The 17,019-nt window shown below is 34.8% G+C and overlaps 1 protein-coding gene across 1 annotated transcript in view; it reads right to left on the bottom strand.

The window, feature by feature from the left end:
• Positions 1-17,019, bottom strand: part of KIAA1109 (KIAA1109 ortholog) — a 203,457-nt gene that overhangs the window by 56,231 nt on the left and 130,207 nt on the right. The window contains 4 exon segments of the mRNA XM_027600626.2: positions 4,262-4,447; positions 5,151-5,248; positions 11,097-11,202; positions 14,027-14,271. Of these exon segments, the coding sequence (XP_027456427.2) occupies positions 4,262-4,447; positions 5,151-5,248; positions 11,097-11,202; positions 14,027-14,271 (635 nt within the window).

The following is a 17,019-nucleotide window of genomic DNA, read 5'->3' as shown; positions in this document are numbered from 1 at the left end:
GTGATCTCGCCTCTTTCATTCATGATTTTGTTGATTTGGGTCATTTCTCTTTTCTTTTTGATCAGTCTGGCCAGGGGTTTATCAATCTTGTTAATTCTTTCAAAGAACCAGCTCCTTGTTTCGTTGATCTGTTCTACTGTTCTTTTGGTTTCTATTTCATTGATTTCTACTCTGATCTTTATTATTTCTCTTCTCCTGCTGGGTTTAGGCTTTATTTGCTGTTCTTTCTCCAGCTCCTTTAGGTGTAGGGTTAGGTTGTGTATTTGAGACCTTTTTTGTTTCTTGAGAAAGGCTTGTATTGCTATACACTTTCCTCTTAGGACTGCCTTTGCTGCATCCTAAAGATTTTGAACAGTTGTGGTTTCATTTTCATTTGTTTCCATGAATTTTTTTATTTCTCCTTTAATTTCCTGGTTGACCCATTCATTCTTTAGTAGGATGCTCTTTAGCCTCCATGTATTTGAGTTCTTTCTGACTTTCCTCTTGTGACTGAGTTCTAGTTTCAAAGCATTGTGGTCCAAAAATATGCAGGGAATGATCCCAATCTTTTGGTACCGGTTGAGACCTCATTTGTGACCTAGGATGTGATCTATTCTGGAGAATGTTCCATGGGCACTAGAGAAGAACGTGTGTTCTGTTGCTTTGGGATGGAATGTTCTGAATACATCTGTGAAGTCCAACTGGTCCAGTGTGTCATTTAAAGTCTTTATTTCCTTGTTGATCTTTTGCTTAGATGATCTGTCCATTTCAGTCAAGGGGGGTGTTAAAGTGCCCCACTATTACTGTATTGTTGTTGATGTGTTTGTTTTTGTTATTAATTGGCTTATAAAATTGGCTGCTCCCATGTTAGCGGCATAGATATTTACAATTGTTAGGTCTTCTCGTTGGATAGACCCTTTAAGTAGGATATAGTGTCCTTCCTCATCTATTATAGTCTATGGTTTAAAATGTAATTTGTCTGATATAAGGATTGCCACCCCAGCTTTCTTGTGGTAACCATGGTAAATGGTTTTCCACCTCCTCACTTTCAATCTGGGGGTGTCTTTGGGTCTAAAATGAGTCTTTTGCAGACAGCATATCGATGGGTCTTATTTTTTTATCCAATCTGATACCCTGTGTCTTTTGATAGGGGGCATTTAGCCCATTTACATTCTGGGTAACTACTGAAAGATATGAATTTCGTGCCATTGTATTGACTGTAAGGTGATTGTTACTGCATATTGTCTGTGTCCCTTTCTGGTCTATGTTACTTTTAGGCTCTCTCTTTGCTTAGAGGACTCCTTTCAACATTTCTTGTGGGGCTGATTTCATGTTTGCAAATTCCTGTAGTTTTTGTTTGTCCTGGAAGCTTTTTATCTCTCCTTCTATTTTCAATGACAGCCTAGCTGGATATAGTACTCTTGGCTGCATATTTTTCTCGTTTAGTGCTCTGAAGATATCATGCCAGTCCTTTCTGGCCTGCCAGGTCTCTGTGGATAGGTCTGTTGCCAATCTAATGTTTCTACCACTGTAGGTTACAAACCTCTTGTCCTGAGCTGCTTTCAGCATTTTTTCTTTGTCTCTGAGATTCATAAGTTTTACTATTAGATGTTGGGGTGTTGATCTATTTTTATTGATTTTGAGAGGGGTTCTCTGTGCCTCCTGGATTTTGATGCCTGTTTCCTTCCCCACATGAGGGAAGTTCTCTGCTATAATTTGCTCCAATATACCTTCTGTCCCTCTCTCTCTTCTTCTTCTTCTGGGATCCCAATTATTCTAATATTGTTTCATCTTATGGTATCACTTATCTCTCGAATTCTGCCCTCATGATCCAGCAGTTGTTTATCTTTTTCTCAGCTTCTTTATTTTCCATCATTTGGACGCCTATATCACTGTATCTCTCTTCTGCCTCATTTATCCTAGCAGTTACAGCCTCCATTTTTGATTGCACCTCATTAATAGCCTTTTTGATTTCGACTTGGTTTGATTTTAGTTCTTTTATTCTCCAGAAAGGGTTTCTCTAATATCTTCCATGCTTTTTTCAAGCCCAGCTAGTATCTTTAAAATCGTCATTTGGAACTCTAGGTCCAACATCGTACTAATGTCCGTATTTAGTAGGTCCCTGGCAGTCGGTACTGTCTCTTGTTCTTTTTTTGAGATGATTTTTTCCATCTTGTCATTTTGTCCAGAGGACAATAGATGAATGAGAGAACAAAATGCTAAGAGGGTAACAACGACCCCAGAAAAATAAACACTAAACAAATCAGAAGAGACCTGAAACCGGGGAAAAATAAAGGGAAAGAAAGGAAAAAGAAAGTTATTTGTTGAAAAAGGGAAAAAGAAAAATTCAAAAAGAAAAAAAGAAAAAGAAAAAAAAAGAAAATTAAAAAAATTAACTTTGAAAGACTAACGAATCAGGGGGAAAAAAACCATGAATTCTATGTGCTGTATTCCCCTAATGCTGGCATTCTGCCGTTCTCATTGATCAGTAAACTTGGTCTTGGCTGGCTGTTCTTGCTGATCTTCTGCAGGAGGGGCCTGCTGCCATGGTTCTCAAATGTCTTTGCCGGGGTGCGGAATTGCCCTGCCCTTGCCGGGGGCCAGGCTAAGTAATCTGCTCGGGTTTGCTCTCGGAGCTTTTGTTCCCTGCAAGCTTTCCATAAAGCTTTGGGGGATGAGAGTGAAAATGGCGGCCTCCCAATCTCCACCCCAGAGGAGCCGAGAGCTTGGGGCCCCACTCCTCAGTGCGCCCCCAGAGAAAAGCAGTCAATCACTCCCATCTTCCCGGTCTCCGGCCGCACTCTGTGCTCACCCGGCCTGTCACCGAGTGTTTCTATCTCTGGTACACGACCCCGTGTGGAGTCTCCAAACCCAGCAGATCCCTGCGGTGCGCTCCCCTGTTGCTCCTCCGGAGGGAGGAAGGGGAGTCTCCCTGGATCTGCTGCTTGTTGGGTCCCTACTGGAAGAGCAGTGGCTCCACTGTGTCACGGATCACGGTTAATGGCAACCTCAAGCGGTGAGCCCACTCCTCGGCTCTGTCTCTGCAGCCCACTTCCCCGCTCTGACACCTGGGAGCTCTGCCGCACTCAGGCACTCCTGGTGTTTCTGTGACCCCAAGGGTCCTGAGACCACACTGTCCTAGCGAGGGTTCCACCACCCGCTTAGCCATTGGAGTGACGTCCCTCAGTGGAGCAGACTTCTAAAAGTTCCGATTTTGTGCTCTGCTGCTCTATCACTTGCCAGTAGCACTGACGGAGGCCCCCTCCCCCACTGTCTATCTTTCTGAAGATTGCCTCGAATTCACTTCTGCACATGTCCTACCTTCCAGAAAGTGGTCGCTTTTCTGTTCAGAGAGTTGCTGCTATTCTTTTCTTTGATGTCCTGTTGAGTTCGTAGGTGTTCAGAATGGTTTGATCCCTATCTAGCTGAATTCCCGGGACCAGATGAAATTTGGTCTCCTAATCCTCTGCCATCTTGTGTCTCCCCCTCAGACTGAGGTCCATATTTTTAATGTCAACATATTAACTGTTTCAAGATAATTAGATCCCTTCTCTTCTCAACATGTGTTTCCACTGGAAAAAATTACTGTTTTTCTAAAGACGGCAGAAAATTTTTCATTTATTTCCCCATGTAATCTTTAATATAGCCATTCAATTTTGAAAGTATGACTGGTATTCTTTTAATCAGTTCTTCAAATGAAGGAAAAGGTTAAAATCTACATAATAATTTCTAGGAAAATAAAAATAACAAAAAATGCTCCAGTGAGGTGTGAAAATTATATTTTTATAAAATAGAATCTGATTTATTGCTCTGTGTGTGTATATATGTGTAAAACCTTCTATATATATATACACATATATGTACAGACATACGCATACACACATATGCGTAACATATATGCACATACATGTGTAAAACCTGGCATATATAAAATTTCTGTGTTTAACATTATGGTATGCAAAACTTGTCAATGTTAAACAGGGCAGCTAAGAAACTTAGTGATATTTTAAGAACTGACCAATGTTAGTTCAAAATGCTGATGCTGAATTAAGCTTCATGTAACTGCATTTGCACTAAACTATAGCAATATAACACCCAAAAACAATGAAATGACAAACTAAAATTGTAAAGGCCTTCTTAAATGAGGTTTCACTCCAATTTACAATTAGCAATTTTAGGAATGTTAAATACTTTTTTAAAGTATAGTAATATTTAAAGTAGTTCAAACTGATATACAAAATTTAAAAGCCAAAATTCTAATATCAGCATATTCTTTACTCACTTGATGTTTGACAATTTGTCCTAATGCCAGATTTAAATCCACTTGGCATTTACCAAACAGTTTCAGATAGCTGCTACTCCCTGGTGAAGCTTTGGTTTGAAGTCGATTCGAAAGTTCCAGCTCTATCAATCCAGTTTCAAACCTGACAGCTCTCATTGATGGAGTAGTAGCTGTTACTTGAATACCCTAGCAGATTATATGTTAGGAGGAAAAAAAGAATCTTAAATCAACAATAGGCACTCACTCAAAAGAAATCTTTCAATATGATAAAATAGCCACATTTTAAAACACATATGGGCTATCTAATTAGCTGATAAAACTGGCAACATTCTTTAATTTCTCATATTAGTAGGGAATTTTTTAGCTATTAAATTTCATTTTAACATTTTGTATTTAACATCTGAACTGTTCATGAGTTAAATACATTAATTATAGTTAACTATTTGGTAATAGTATTTTTAACACTGATAACTTAAGTACTGGAAACATTAAGGTCTCTATTAAGGTATTATTGTTAATTGGACAAATGTACAAAATATTTCTTACAGAGTAACTTATAACTGTAATAATTAGAAAAATAATCAAAATATTTACCAGCTGTATAATAAATAGTACAGCTATTCAGGAAGATAAAGTTGATCTATATGTTCTGGCATGGAAAAGTATTCAAGGCTTTTAAAATGTAATAAATATATGCATATATAAAAATACAAAGAGAAATAGTCCTAAAGGACATTCAATTGCTAAAGCTTTTTCTCTTGAGTGGATGCGGTCATATGTCATTTTTATTTTCTACTTGCACATTTATGTATCATATGAATTTCCTATAACTAGAACACATTAAATACTTAGAAAAATACTTTGAAAAGTATAATTACTTATATGTTACCTTAAACTGCAAGTTCAGGGAATAAAGCAGAATTTTAGGCTTATCTCCATCTGCTGTTCCATCATGCTCATTCCAAAGAGGAATAGGCTGCTCCCCACCTAAACAGATTAAGTAATTGAAGGTCTGGGGTATTCACTTTAAGAGGAAAATAATAATTATTTTGTGCATTTAAAAAAAGATAAAACAGTTAATTTCTTTTTTCTAATCATTAACTCAATCCTTCATAGGGAACTGCAGCCATGTCACATTTCACTGACACAGATATATATATATATATATATATATATATATATATATTTTAGGGATAATACTGCATATATAGGTATTTATTAAGAACATTTTATAAGGACTAAAAACATTATGTATATAATTAAACAAATGTAATTATATATCTCAGAAAATGTATTTGAGGGGAAAAAAGTAAACTGGACTAATTTCTTCAATCAAAAATGTGAACTTTGTTGTTTACACTTAGATGTGCTGCAAACGAAAAAGAATAAAAGAAAAATTAAGGTGGTGAAATTTTAAAAATAAGGTAATGCATGCTAATAATAAAGAGTGTTACAGCAAAGGTTTGTCCTACAAATTAAAAAAAAAAAAAAATGAGGCAGGGAACCCTGGGGTAGAGTTCCTATCATTTGTTGCCTAGGCAATGTGGCATCCATGAAATACTTCTAATATTTAATTTAATTTTTTTTAAAAGATTTTATTTATTTATTTGACAGAGAGAAAGACAGCGAGACAGGGAACACAAGCAGGGGGAGTGGAAGAGGGAGAAGCAGGCTTCTGCTGAGCAGGGAGAAGCAGGCTTCTGCTGAGCAGGGAGAAGCAGGCTTCCGCTGAGTGGAGCTTGATGTGGGGCTTGATCCCAGGACCCTGTGATCATGACCTGAGCCGAAGGCAGACGCTTAACAACTGAGCCACCCAAGCACCCCAATAATTCTAATATTTTAATGTTTAACTTCTATTTCCACTTTTCGTCCCCTTGACGAAAAGAAAATTATCTTTTAAATTTTCCATCTTAAAATGATTAATATTTTTGTATGTATGTTGAGTTTAACATCATCCCAGCGAGCATATATACATGGGATGGGAAATTTTCTCCTATTAGGCAACCAAATTAATGCAATCCATCATAATCCTCGTGAAAAATCACATGATGTTATCAAGATGTGCAGGAAAAGGGGCACCTAGCTGCTCAGTTGGAAGAGCATGCAACTCTTGATCTTGGGGTCATGAGTTCAAGACCCATGTTGGGTGTAAAGATTACTTAAATACAAAATAAACTTAAAAAAAGAGATGCAGAAAAAGCATGTCACAAAAACCCAACACCCATTCATAATAAAAACTCTCAGTAAAAAGGAATAGAGGAAAATTTCAATTTGATAATATCTATAAAAATCTATAGTTAAAATCATATGCTCAATGGTGAAAAGCCTGAAACTTCCCTACTTAGATAAAGTACAAGGCAAGGATGATTCCTCTTACCATTCCTGTTCAACATCATATGGGAAGTCCTAGCTAATGCAATAATACAAGAAAAGGAAATAAAAGGTATAGAGATTGGGAAGGAGAAAATAAAATTGTCTTTGTTCACAAATGACAAGACTATATATGTGGAAAATCTGAAAGAACTGACCAAAAAAAACTGCTGGAACCAATAAGGGATTATTGCAAGGTTGCAGGATACAAGGTTAATAATATATAAAGGTCAATCACTTTCCTATATACCGGCAATGAAGAGTGGAATTTTAAATTAAATACACAATGCCATTTACATTAGCACCACAAAAAATTAAATTAATTAAGTTAATCAGGGATAAATTAACAACACATGTATAAGATCTACATGAGGAAAACTACAAAATTCTGAGGAAAGGTATCAAAAAAGAACTAAATAAATGGAGAGGTACTTCATGTTCATAGACAGGAAAATTCAATATTGTCAAGATGTCAATTCTTCCCAATTTCAGTTTTAAATTCAGTGTAATCCCAATCAAAATCCTAGCAAGTTATTTTGTGGATATCAACCAACTGATTCTAAAGTGTGTATGGAGAGACAGAAGACCCAGAATAGCCAACATAGTATTGAAGGAGAAGAACAGAGCTAGAGCACTGACACTATCTGACTTCAAGACTACAAGCTACAGTAATCAAGGCAGTGTGGGACTGGTGAAAGAATAGACAAATAATACATCACTGGAACAAAATGGAAAGCCTAATAATAGACCCATACAGTGAACTGATCTTTGACAAAGAAGCAAAGGCAATGCAATGAAGGAAAGACAGTCTTTTCAATAGATGGTGCTGGGATAACTGGATATCCACATGCAAAGAAATGGATCTAGACATAGACCTTATACCCTTCACAAAAATTAACTCAAAATGGATCACAGACCTAAATGTAAAATGCAAAACTATAAAAGTCATATAAAATAACTTATAAGAGAAAACCTAAATAACCTTCCATATGGTGATGACTTTTTAGATGCAACACCAAAGGCAAGATCTATGAAAGAAAGAATTGATAAACTGTACCTCACTAAAATTAAGAACTTCTGCTCTGCAAAAGACGATGTCAAGAGAATGAGAAGACAAGCCATAACTGGGAGAAAATATTTCCAAAAATTACATTTGATAAAGGACTGTTGTCTAAAATATGCAAAGAGCTCTTAAAACTCAACAAGAAAACAATGTGATTAAAAAATGGGCCAAAGACCTTAAGAGACACCTCACCAAAGAAGATACACCAATGGCAAATAAGCACAAGAAAAGATCCTTTCCAGAGTATCATCATATCATCAGGAAATGAAAATTAAAAAATACTAAGATACCACTACAAACCCATTAGAATAGCCAAAATTTGGAACACTGACAACACCAAATGCTGATGAGTATATGGAGCAGCAAGATCCCTCATTCACTCCTGGTGAGAATGCAAAACAGTATTGCCACTTTGGAAGACTTTTGGTAGTTTCCTATGAAATTAAACATATTCTTACCATATAATCCAGCAATCATACTCCTTTGGTATGATCCAAAGGAGCTGAAAACTTATGTCCACACAAAAACTTGCATACAGATGTTTACAGTAGCTTTATTCATAATTGCCAAAACGTGGAAGCGACCAAGGGAGGAATAAATAGGTGGAGCACTGAGAAGTTTTAGGGCAGTGAAACTACTCTGTAGGATACTATACATGTCATTATTCATTTGTCTAAACCCACAGAGTGTACAACAACAAGAGTGAACCCTAATGTAAACAATGAACTTTGGATGATAATGGTGTGCCAATGCAGATTCATCAGTTGTAACTCTGGTGGGGGATGCTGACAATGGGCCAGGCTATACATGACTGGCGGCAGGAGATATTCGGAAAATCTCTGTAAATTTCCCTCAATTTGCTATGGACCAAAAATTGCTCTAATAAGTTTATTTTTTAAAAAACTTATTTTTTTTGATCACTGCCTTGAATATCTTTTATCCAGTCACAGAAATTTTTTTCTTAAAAGTTTAAAAGCAAGAGCTCTGCCTCTTACAAAATATACTGCACAATAATTTTAGCTTATGGAAATATCAGAGACACTATTAGTCACATCAACTGCACAGTTTTTTACCTCATTATGAATTAAATATATAACTGGACCAATTCTCAGAAGGTAACCTCCTTACATGTTTCTTTTTTTTATTTCTGTACCAAAATATTTTTTTTTAATGAAAAGTTGTCAATTGTAGTAGTTAACAAGGATAAAATTGCAGGTGTCTTTATGTTCCAGCATATAAACTTAGGTTGAGCATTCCACTGTTTCTAAGATGGCTGTCCATATTCAAAACTAAATCTCTTTTGTTTACTAGGTCAGTGCTTACCTACATCTTTCTAAAACCCAGGGAGTCCATTGACAATAAGATTAGAAGAACTGATTCCTCAAAAAAAGAATTTTACTAACAAACTTGATGACTGCTGTCCTAGAAAATGTCCTAGAGCTAACTAATATTAAGGAAAAGCATGAGGAAAAGGTGTAAGAAACAAAGAAATAAGGACATTAACTATGAAGATTATGGGAGAGTAGGGAAGCAATACAGAGATTAGAATACTAAGAAACTTGGGTACAAGGGTTCAAAGTATTCTCTCTCAATAAAATATTACAGTCTCCAGTTTTGTAAAATCTCTGCTCCATGAGGTCCTGGGGCCAGCTAGATGATAAATGACTTACTTTCAGCCATTTTCCTAGAGTTCACTCTATAGTCAGGAAGGAATGGGTCAGGGATCAGACCTAGCCACTAAATGACTTTAGTATTAGAATCTTATCTCTGAATTCTTCACAGTGATTAGTAAATCTTCATGGTTAGAATATTAATTTCTAGTCTTCTTTTCCAGTTCATTCTTCATAGACCTAGGGATATACTTGTAACTCCTCACTGACTGTAATCCGAAGGTTAAGAAAAGCATTTCTCTTTCATCAAAACCACCTTAAGGGCAACTTATAGTGCCAGTCTGATATTAGAACTCTATAATGCTAGCTTTTTAACCATGAAAGATACAAAATTAGTTACTTTAAGAGTCTATATTTTTTCATTATACTTAGTCAGCAATAACAGACTTGAAAATATTCTGTAGAACTCATAAAAATTTACCAGCTTAAAATATTCTGAACTTCTCTATCTCAATGTTCTAACGTGATTTTAACCAGATAAATGGGCCACATCAAAACTGTATATTGCCCAAATAGAGGCACCTTCAGTGGCAGAAAGGGCTTTGCTATTTATTTTTTTTCTTCCTTAATGGTTTGTATTCAACCATTTTCAGAAAAATTCCAAGGCTACCGATTGATCTGATTTTTTACAACTTAACTTGTGAAATTCTATAGCTCTACTGAGCTTCTTCAATATAATCATTTAGTAGTTTCCTGACTTCACATAAAATCAGAACCAGCTCATGAGAATCAGGAAAATCTGTTGTTCACATGGGTACTACATAATTTAATTCCCTACTGCAATGAGTTTTGTCCCCCTTTGGGGCCTTATCGAACACTTGTCCATAAGCTCTGCCTGCATCTCTCTACCTCTCCTTTCTTGCCAAATAGATTTCATTTATGAGGTTTTGGAATATGACTTCCTCTGCATAGCCTTTTCTGATTTCTTAAAACTATATTAGCTTCTCCTCTGACAGACACAGCACACTGTTCTTGTCATTCACAGGATTCATTAAAATTATAATTGAATACCCAGATACTTACTCAATAAATCAGTTAAATGAATGAATTTATTCATCAACATGGAGGAATTTCCTCTTGATGGCAATTTATAGATGTGGCTTTCACTATTATTTTAACATGATTATATCCATGCTGGAAATATTTAGCTTCAAGAATTCTTATGCAGAGTCAACTTATTTTCCATCCTAATACCTCTTAATACTTTATCTTGTGAATTAAAGGTCAGTTAAACATTTTTTAAATCAAACATATATTTCCTGTTTAAATGTAAAACTGTGATTAAGACACTCATTTGTAATCTACTCTTGATGCATAGCAAAAATACGATAAGGGTTGCTACAGATGATTTACCAGGTAGCAAGCAGAGTCACCATGTTAAAAAAAAAAAATCTTATATTGATCTAAATCTTGTTCCCAAATGAGTAAGATCAGTTTGGTTAATAGACATACACTATTAGCTCTTTTTGTGGGGGTGGGGGAGAAAGCATAAAGAAGCTTTGTGAAGTTTATAAATCATCAATGTATGTATTACACGTGACAAAGTAATAAGCAAAAGAATCTGTAGGTGGAAAAGCCAGAAAAGGAATGCAGAGTTTTTAGGGAATGACTCAACAACTATATCTAAATGACAGGATCAATACTCATACCACAGATAAATGGAACATCATGTAGCTGATGAGAATAAAAATCTGCTATATAGTCTATATTATAAGGTACCAGATTATCTTACCAGAAACTTTCTGTATTACTTCATTAACTTCCTTCATGAACACTTTCTGTACAAATACCAAGTGGTTTAGAAGATCAGTTGTGAGATTATGTTCAAAGGAACCAACCTGTCAAACAAAATCAGAATTATCAGATTAACAATACTGACTATATTTGTTGTAACTACATCTTTTGCTCACATAGGTCATCCCAAACTCTGAAGAAAAATAATGAATTATCTACATATTCTTCGAAAAAAGGTTAAAAAATATTCAGATTGCCCAACATTTACTGGTCTGACATTATTATGGGCCATTCCTTAATTTTTTTTTAATAACAGTGGCCCATAAAGTATCTTTCTTCTATCTTACAAAAGAATGAAATTTATACTTTATGTAACCTGCTAATTTCAAAACTGAAATTTTGTCTAGAGTGGTATTTATTTTCAATGACTACTATCATATTGTTAGAACCATGGACAAGTATTAATACACATGAAAGTAAATTTATTTGCACATTCAAATACTTATTGGCCATCTACTCTGTACCTCGTTAGACGCTAAGGATATAGCTGTGAATAAAAACAAAATCATGGCTCTCAAGAGGCTTACTTCGCATGAAATAGCAAATCAGATATACTCAATCAGCTTTACTAAATGCCCTATAATTAGTATAAAGCATAAGATTTCTGGGAAGAATTAATAGATAGATTAAATAGAAAGCAGGTCCTAATTGAAGTTGAGTATTATAGTAAAGATAGATTGAAACACCCTTATGAATAAGGCAAATGTTTCAAATTTACCACTTTGTTAGCATTCATATTTTGATAAAAAGTAAAGCAAAATAGATTTAGTAGTCTTTACTTAAATGAGAAGTTACATAAAGTCTAAGTTGCACTAGCCACTTTTTTTTGTATAGCGTAGTACAGAATGGGCTAAGATGATTTTCATGTGTATTTATTTCAAGCCATAGTAAAACAGGCAATTGTTTGAGGAATGCAACTTTAGATTCTTTCAAGGGTTTTTAATTAACTGCATTCTTAGCAAATCTGGGATTGTGTTCTTCCCCAATTACAAACTTTATACCTTTCTAATAGCTAATATCAGTAAGGAATTATGCAACATACTGCATCAGATCTGTTTTATTTTCCGTCAAAAGAGGCGTTAAGAATAGTATTGCTAGAGTCTGAAGCACTTCTTTTTCAGAATAGAAAGCACAAATGAAATATGCTTTATAATCTCCCTTTTAAATAAGTATTGGACTTCTAGAATCTTGTACACTATTTTATTTGTACACTCATTTTTCACATAAAGAAATACCAACTTTTAGAGAGGTGCTAGGGTAAGCAGCATCTAAAGAAGGTAAACCTGTATGGTGACTAACATAACATAATAAAAAATAAAAAATAAAAAAAAATAAAGAAGGTAAACCAGACTTAAATATCTCCCATAGCTGTAATATTTCTAGCAAAGAACTCAAAGAGCATTCTCACACATACTTCACATTCTAGAGAATAAAACTTATAAAAGAAATAGTTAGAAAACTGCTTTTTCAAGATAAGTCAATCAGAGAAAGACAAGTATCGTATGATCTCACTGATATGAAGAATTTGAGAAACAAGACAGAGGATCATAGGGGAAGGGAGGAAAAAATGAAACAAGATGAAACCAGAGCGGGAGACAAACCATAAGAGACTCTTAATCTCAGGAAACAAACTGAGGGTTGCTGGAGTGGTGGGGGCTGGGAGGGATGGGCAGTGCTGGGTGATGGACATTGGGGAGAATATATGCTATGGTGAGCACTGTGAATTGTGTAAGATTGATGAATCACAGACCTGTACCTCTGAAACAAATAATACATTATATGTTAAAAAAAAAAAAAAAAGAAGATAGTAGGAAGGGAAAAATGAAGGGGGGGAGATCGGAGGGGGAGACGAACCATGAGAGACTATGGACTCTGAGAAACAAACTGAGGGTTTTAGAGGGGTGGGGGGTAGAGGGATGGGTTAGCCCAGTGATGGGTATTAAGGAGGGCACGTACTGAATGGAGCACTGGGTGTTACATGCAATCAGTGGATCATGGATCACTACATCAAAAACTAATGATGTAATGTACGGTGACTAACATAATATAATAAAATTAAATTAAAAAAAGAAAACTGCTTTTTGATAAAGTTGCAATTGTTTCTGAAAAACTGACAAAGCAAGCTGAGAGACAGCCATGTGTATGAATCCTACATTACTCACTTGATAGTGGAAAGATTTAGGGAAAGTTATTTAATTTCTCTTAGCTTCAATTTTCTACTGTATTAAATTAGTATAATAACAGATGACCTGTTTACCACAAATCAAGTAAAAAATATATATCAGAAGGTTTTTTAAACTTACAACAGTTGTACCAATATTAAGTGAAAAAATGATAGAATCAGGTATGCTGGTTTTCAACTTCCCTTAGTAAAGAAATTAGTCTGAATTTAACTGTAATTATTTTATTTGTATGACCTGCAGATTGTTAATAATTATGAAAAAAAGATTGTTAATAATTGTGTATTCCTGATGAATCATGTAACCCCCTGAAAGCTCAGTTTTTTCACTTACAAAATGAGAACAAATATATCTGCCTCTTAGGATTGATTTAAGTTATACAAGTCAATGCATATAAATGCTATTAGTTTTTTTATGGTCAAATGAACCATAAAGTATTAAACAGATGGATATGAAATCTAATGTAAGAAATACAAATTCAAACATGACTAATAAAAAAAGCATATTTACATGAAACTAAAGAGAGACAGACAGATATATACACACATGTGTACAAACATACACCCCAGATTTGGTATAAAATTCTGTGAGAATAAATGATATAATGATTTGTCTTAAAAGTTTGGTACACCTAAAGCTTAAAGACTTCTAAATGACAAAGTATAAGAAAATTAAAAAGTAGACTTACTTCTGCCACACAACGTAGATAATTTCCCTGTAAATAGTACCCTTGTTTAGAAGGTAGTTCATCAATACTCCACACCTGATCTGAATAACTATCATGTTCTTCCATTATATATTTCCCTGACATAGTAACAGGAGGAAGGTTGAGACTGGCAGAAGGAGGAATGGTTGACATATCTGTGGCAGAAACTTTTGAAGTAAAACGTAATCTGTGATTTGGCAGCTCAAATGTAAACCTGGTCTGTGCACCTGTAAGAAATAAGAAAAGTTATTGTTTGTTTGTTCAGGTGCTCATTCACTCCTTTGTTCAAAAAGTTGGTTTCTAAAAAAATGCATACATATCCCAAATAAAATAAATCCTTATATATATATGAGTACTATAAAGAATCAGTATTATTAAGCCAGCAAGTATTATTTATTAAGCCGACCAGGTGCCAGAGAAACACTCACAAATGTTATTTCATAGAAAGTAGAACAGAGAGGAACTGCCCTTATCACAGAAGAGTTATAACAAGAGAAATTAGTATAAAAAAAATTCTAATCCATATTCACATTCATTCTGCTTTATTAACAGAGAGGTTAGCACCTAACAACTAGCCTCCTGATCCTGATTCAGTATGGAAGGAAATAGTGAAAACTGTCAAATCACTGTACTCACTGAAAACATTCATCAGGTATAAAATTATGCAAACACATATATTTTTTTACCTTAACAATAACTATTAACAGGACCATATACCAAGTAGGGACATGGTATGAGTTTTAGTTTACTAAAACTACTGTTGGTTCTAAACACTTAAATCAACAATTTGGCATGCAGTTGTTTAAATAATTATAAATGTATAACCTATACTATTATTTGAGCCATATTTCTCCAGCTGTTTATGAAGGCATTAAGGAGTAGAAGAAGCCTTGTTAAAATCAAGATCTATCATTGCCCATTGCACTCCTTTCCAACCAAGAGTCTTACACCGTTCTATACATTACCAATTCTCTCCACTCAAACATCATTAAATAGCCTATTTTGCCTACATACATATTATAATTTAATAAATATTCCTAGTGTTCTCAATTGTGCCAGAAATTTATTCTCTTTTTTCAAAATACTAGTAAAAGATCACTCCTGTATGTTACATTCGCTATTCACTAACTATACAATGATGTTTATACTTGGAATGAGTTAGGCATAAACAGAAAAAAGCTCTTTCACCAAACATTGCATGCAACTGTGAATGGCCAGATGGATCATGACTGCTCTGATCTTCTCTTACTAACTCCAACCAGGCAGATTCAGTGACCATCACTTGCAGCATGCAAAGGGTGGTGGGCTACCGCAGAAATTAAAATTTCTACTACTACCACCAGCATTACCAAATAAAAATATCAAGATTGAAGTAATCCTAGGCCTCAGGTCATCCCTTATCACTAGTATAGTCACTCTTACTATTTTTGTCCCTCTCCTTCATTTCAAGAATAACTATGTGTTCTTATCTAGATATTTAATAGTACATTTACTTTGCTCCTAAATATTCATTTCTTCCTAGTTCCAACTGCCTATTTGGCTTTTGACTTACTGTCTCTGTTGAGTCTTATATTTCATGGATGCCCTGAATAAATGGCCAAGATGAGTCTAATTTATTGTCAGGCCAATATCTGAAGGCCTAATACTTCCGACTCTGCCAAATCTGGAAGCTCCCTTCATAGTGCTTCTCTTTCTAGTAACAGAAAGACCTAGATGTTCAGAAAAGTCCCTCTCTATAAAGAAAAGTTAAAATGCTAGGAGTAGGAATAAAGACATACATGTAAATATATATAAATACATATGTGTACATATTTACATATGCCAATGTATGCACATTTTTAAATTGGTAATACAACTTATGTTAATGGTATAAAGGAGAAAAAACATTTTAATTTCAATAGACGTACAAAAAGCATCTGATAATATTCACCAATTTTTCCTCATAGAAACTCTTAGCACACTAGGAATAGAAGTCAATTTTCTTAACCTGATAAAGGGAATCTAGCAAAACCTTACAGCAAACATCACATTCATTGATGAAATATTGATTCCCTTAAGAAATAAGAGTAAGACAAGGATGCCCACAATACCCTTTTCTGAACATTGTAGCAGAAGCACAATAAGAAAAAGAAATAAAAATTTTTAAAGACTGGAAAGGAAGAAACAAAAGTATCATTTGCACATGGTACAAGTATCCACCTAGGAAACTCCAAAGAATCTTATGGGCAATAAAAAAAAAGTTTACTATGGTGCTGAGTATAAAATTAACAAAAAGGATCAAGCGCATTTGTATATCTCACCACCAGTTTAGAAAATTCCATTTTACAAAATATCCCATTCATAGTAACTAAACAACAATAACAATAACACAAGGTACCCAGGAATCTATGCAAATAAATATATTTTGTAACAGAGGCACAAAAACCTTTGGTTGAAAAATTTTAAACTTTGCAGAAAAACATTGAAGAAGACCTAACGAGACACAAAGAACATATTCAAGAATGGAAGGGTTAAATACTGCATTCAATTCTCGGTATTAATCAATATTGTCCATTCTCTGCCTGGGTGGCTCAGTTGGTCAAGCGTCTGCCTTTGTCTCAGGTCATGATCTTAGGGTCCTGGGATCAAGCCCCACATTGGGCTCCCTGCTCAGCGGAGAGCCTATTTCTCCCTCTCCCTCTGCCTGCCACTTCCCCCTGCTTGTGTTGTCTCTCTCTCTGTCAAGTAAATAAATAAAATCTTTTTTAAAAAAATAAAAACAAAAACACAAAAAATATTGTCAATTTTCCCCAAGTAAATCTATGGATTTAATTAAATTCTTATAAGAATTGAAATAGGCTCCATTCAGTATGTGCCCTCTTGAATGGAGCACTGGGTGTTATACGCAAACAATGAATTATGGAACAGTACATCAAAAACTAATGTAATGTATGGTGATTAACATAGCATAAGAAAAAAATAAGTAATAATAAAAT

The sequence above is a fragment of the Zalophus californianus genome, chromosome 2, assembly GCF_009762305.2.
Source record: "Zalophus californianus isolate mZalCal1 chromosome 2, mZalCal1.pri.v2, whole genome shotgun sequence".
Taxonomy (NCBI): domain Eukaryota; kingdom Metazoa; phylum Chordata; class Mammalia; order Carnivora; family Otariidae; genus Zalophus; species Zalophus californianus.
This window is presented reverse-complemented; position numbering and strand designations above follow the sequence as displayed.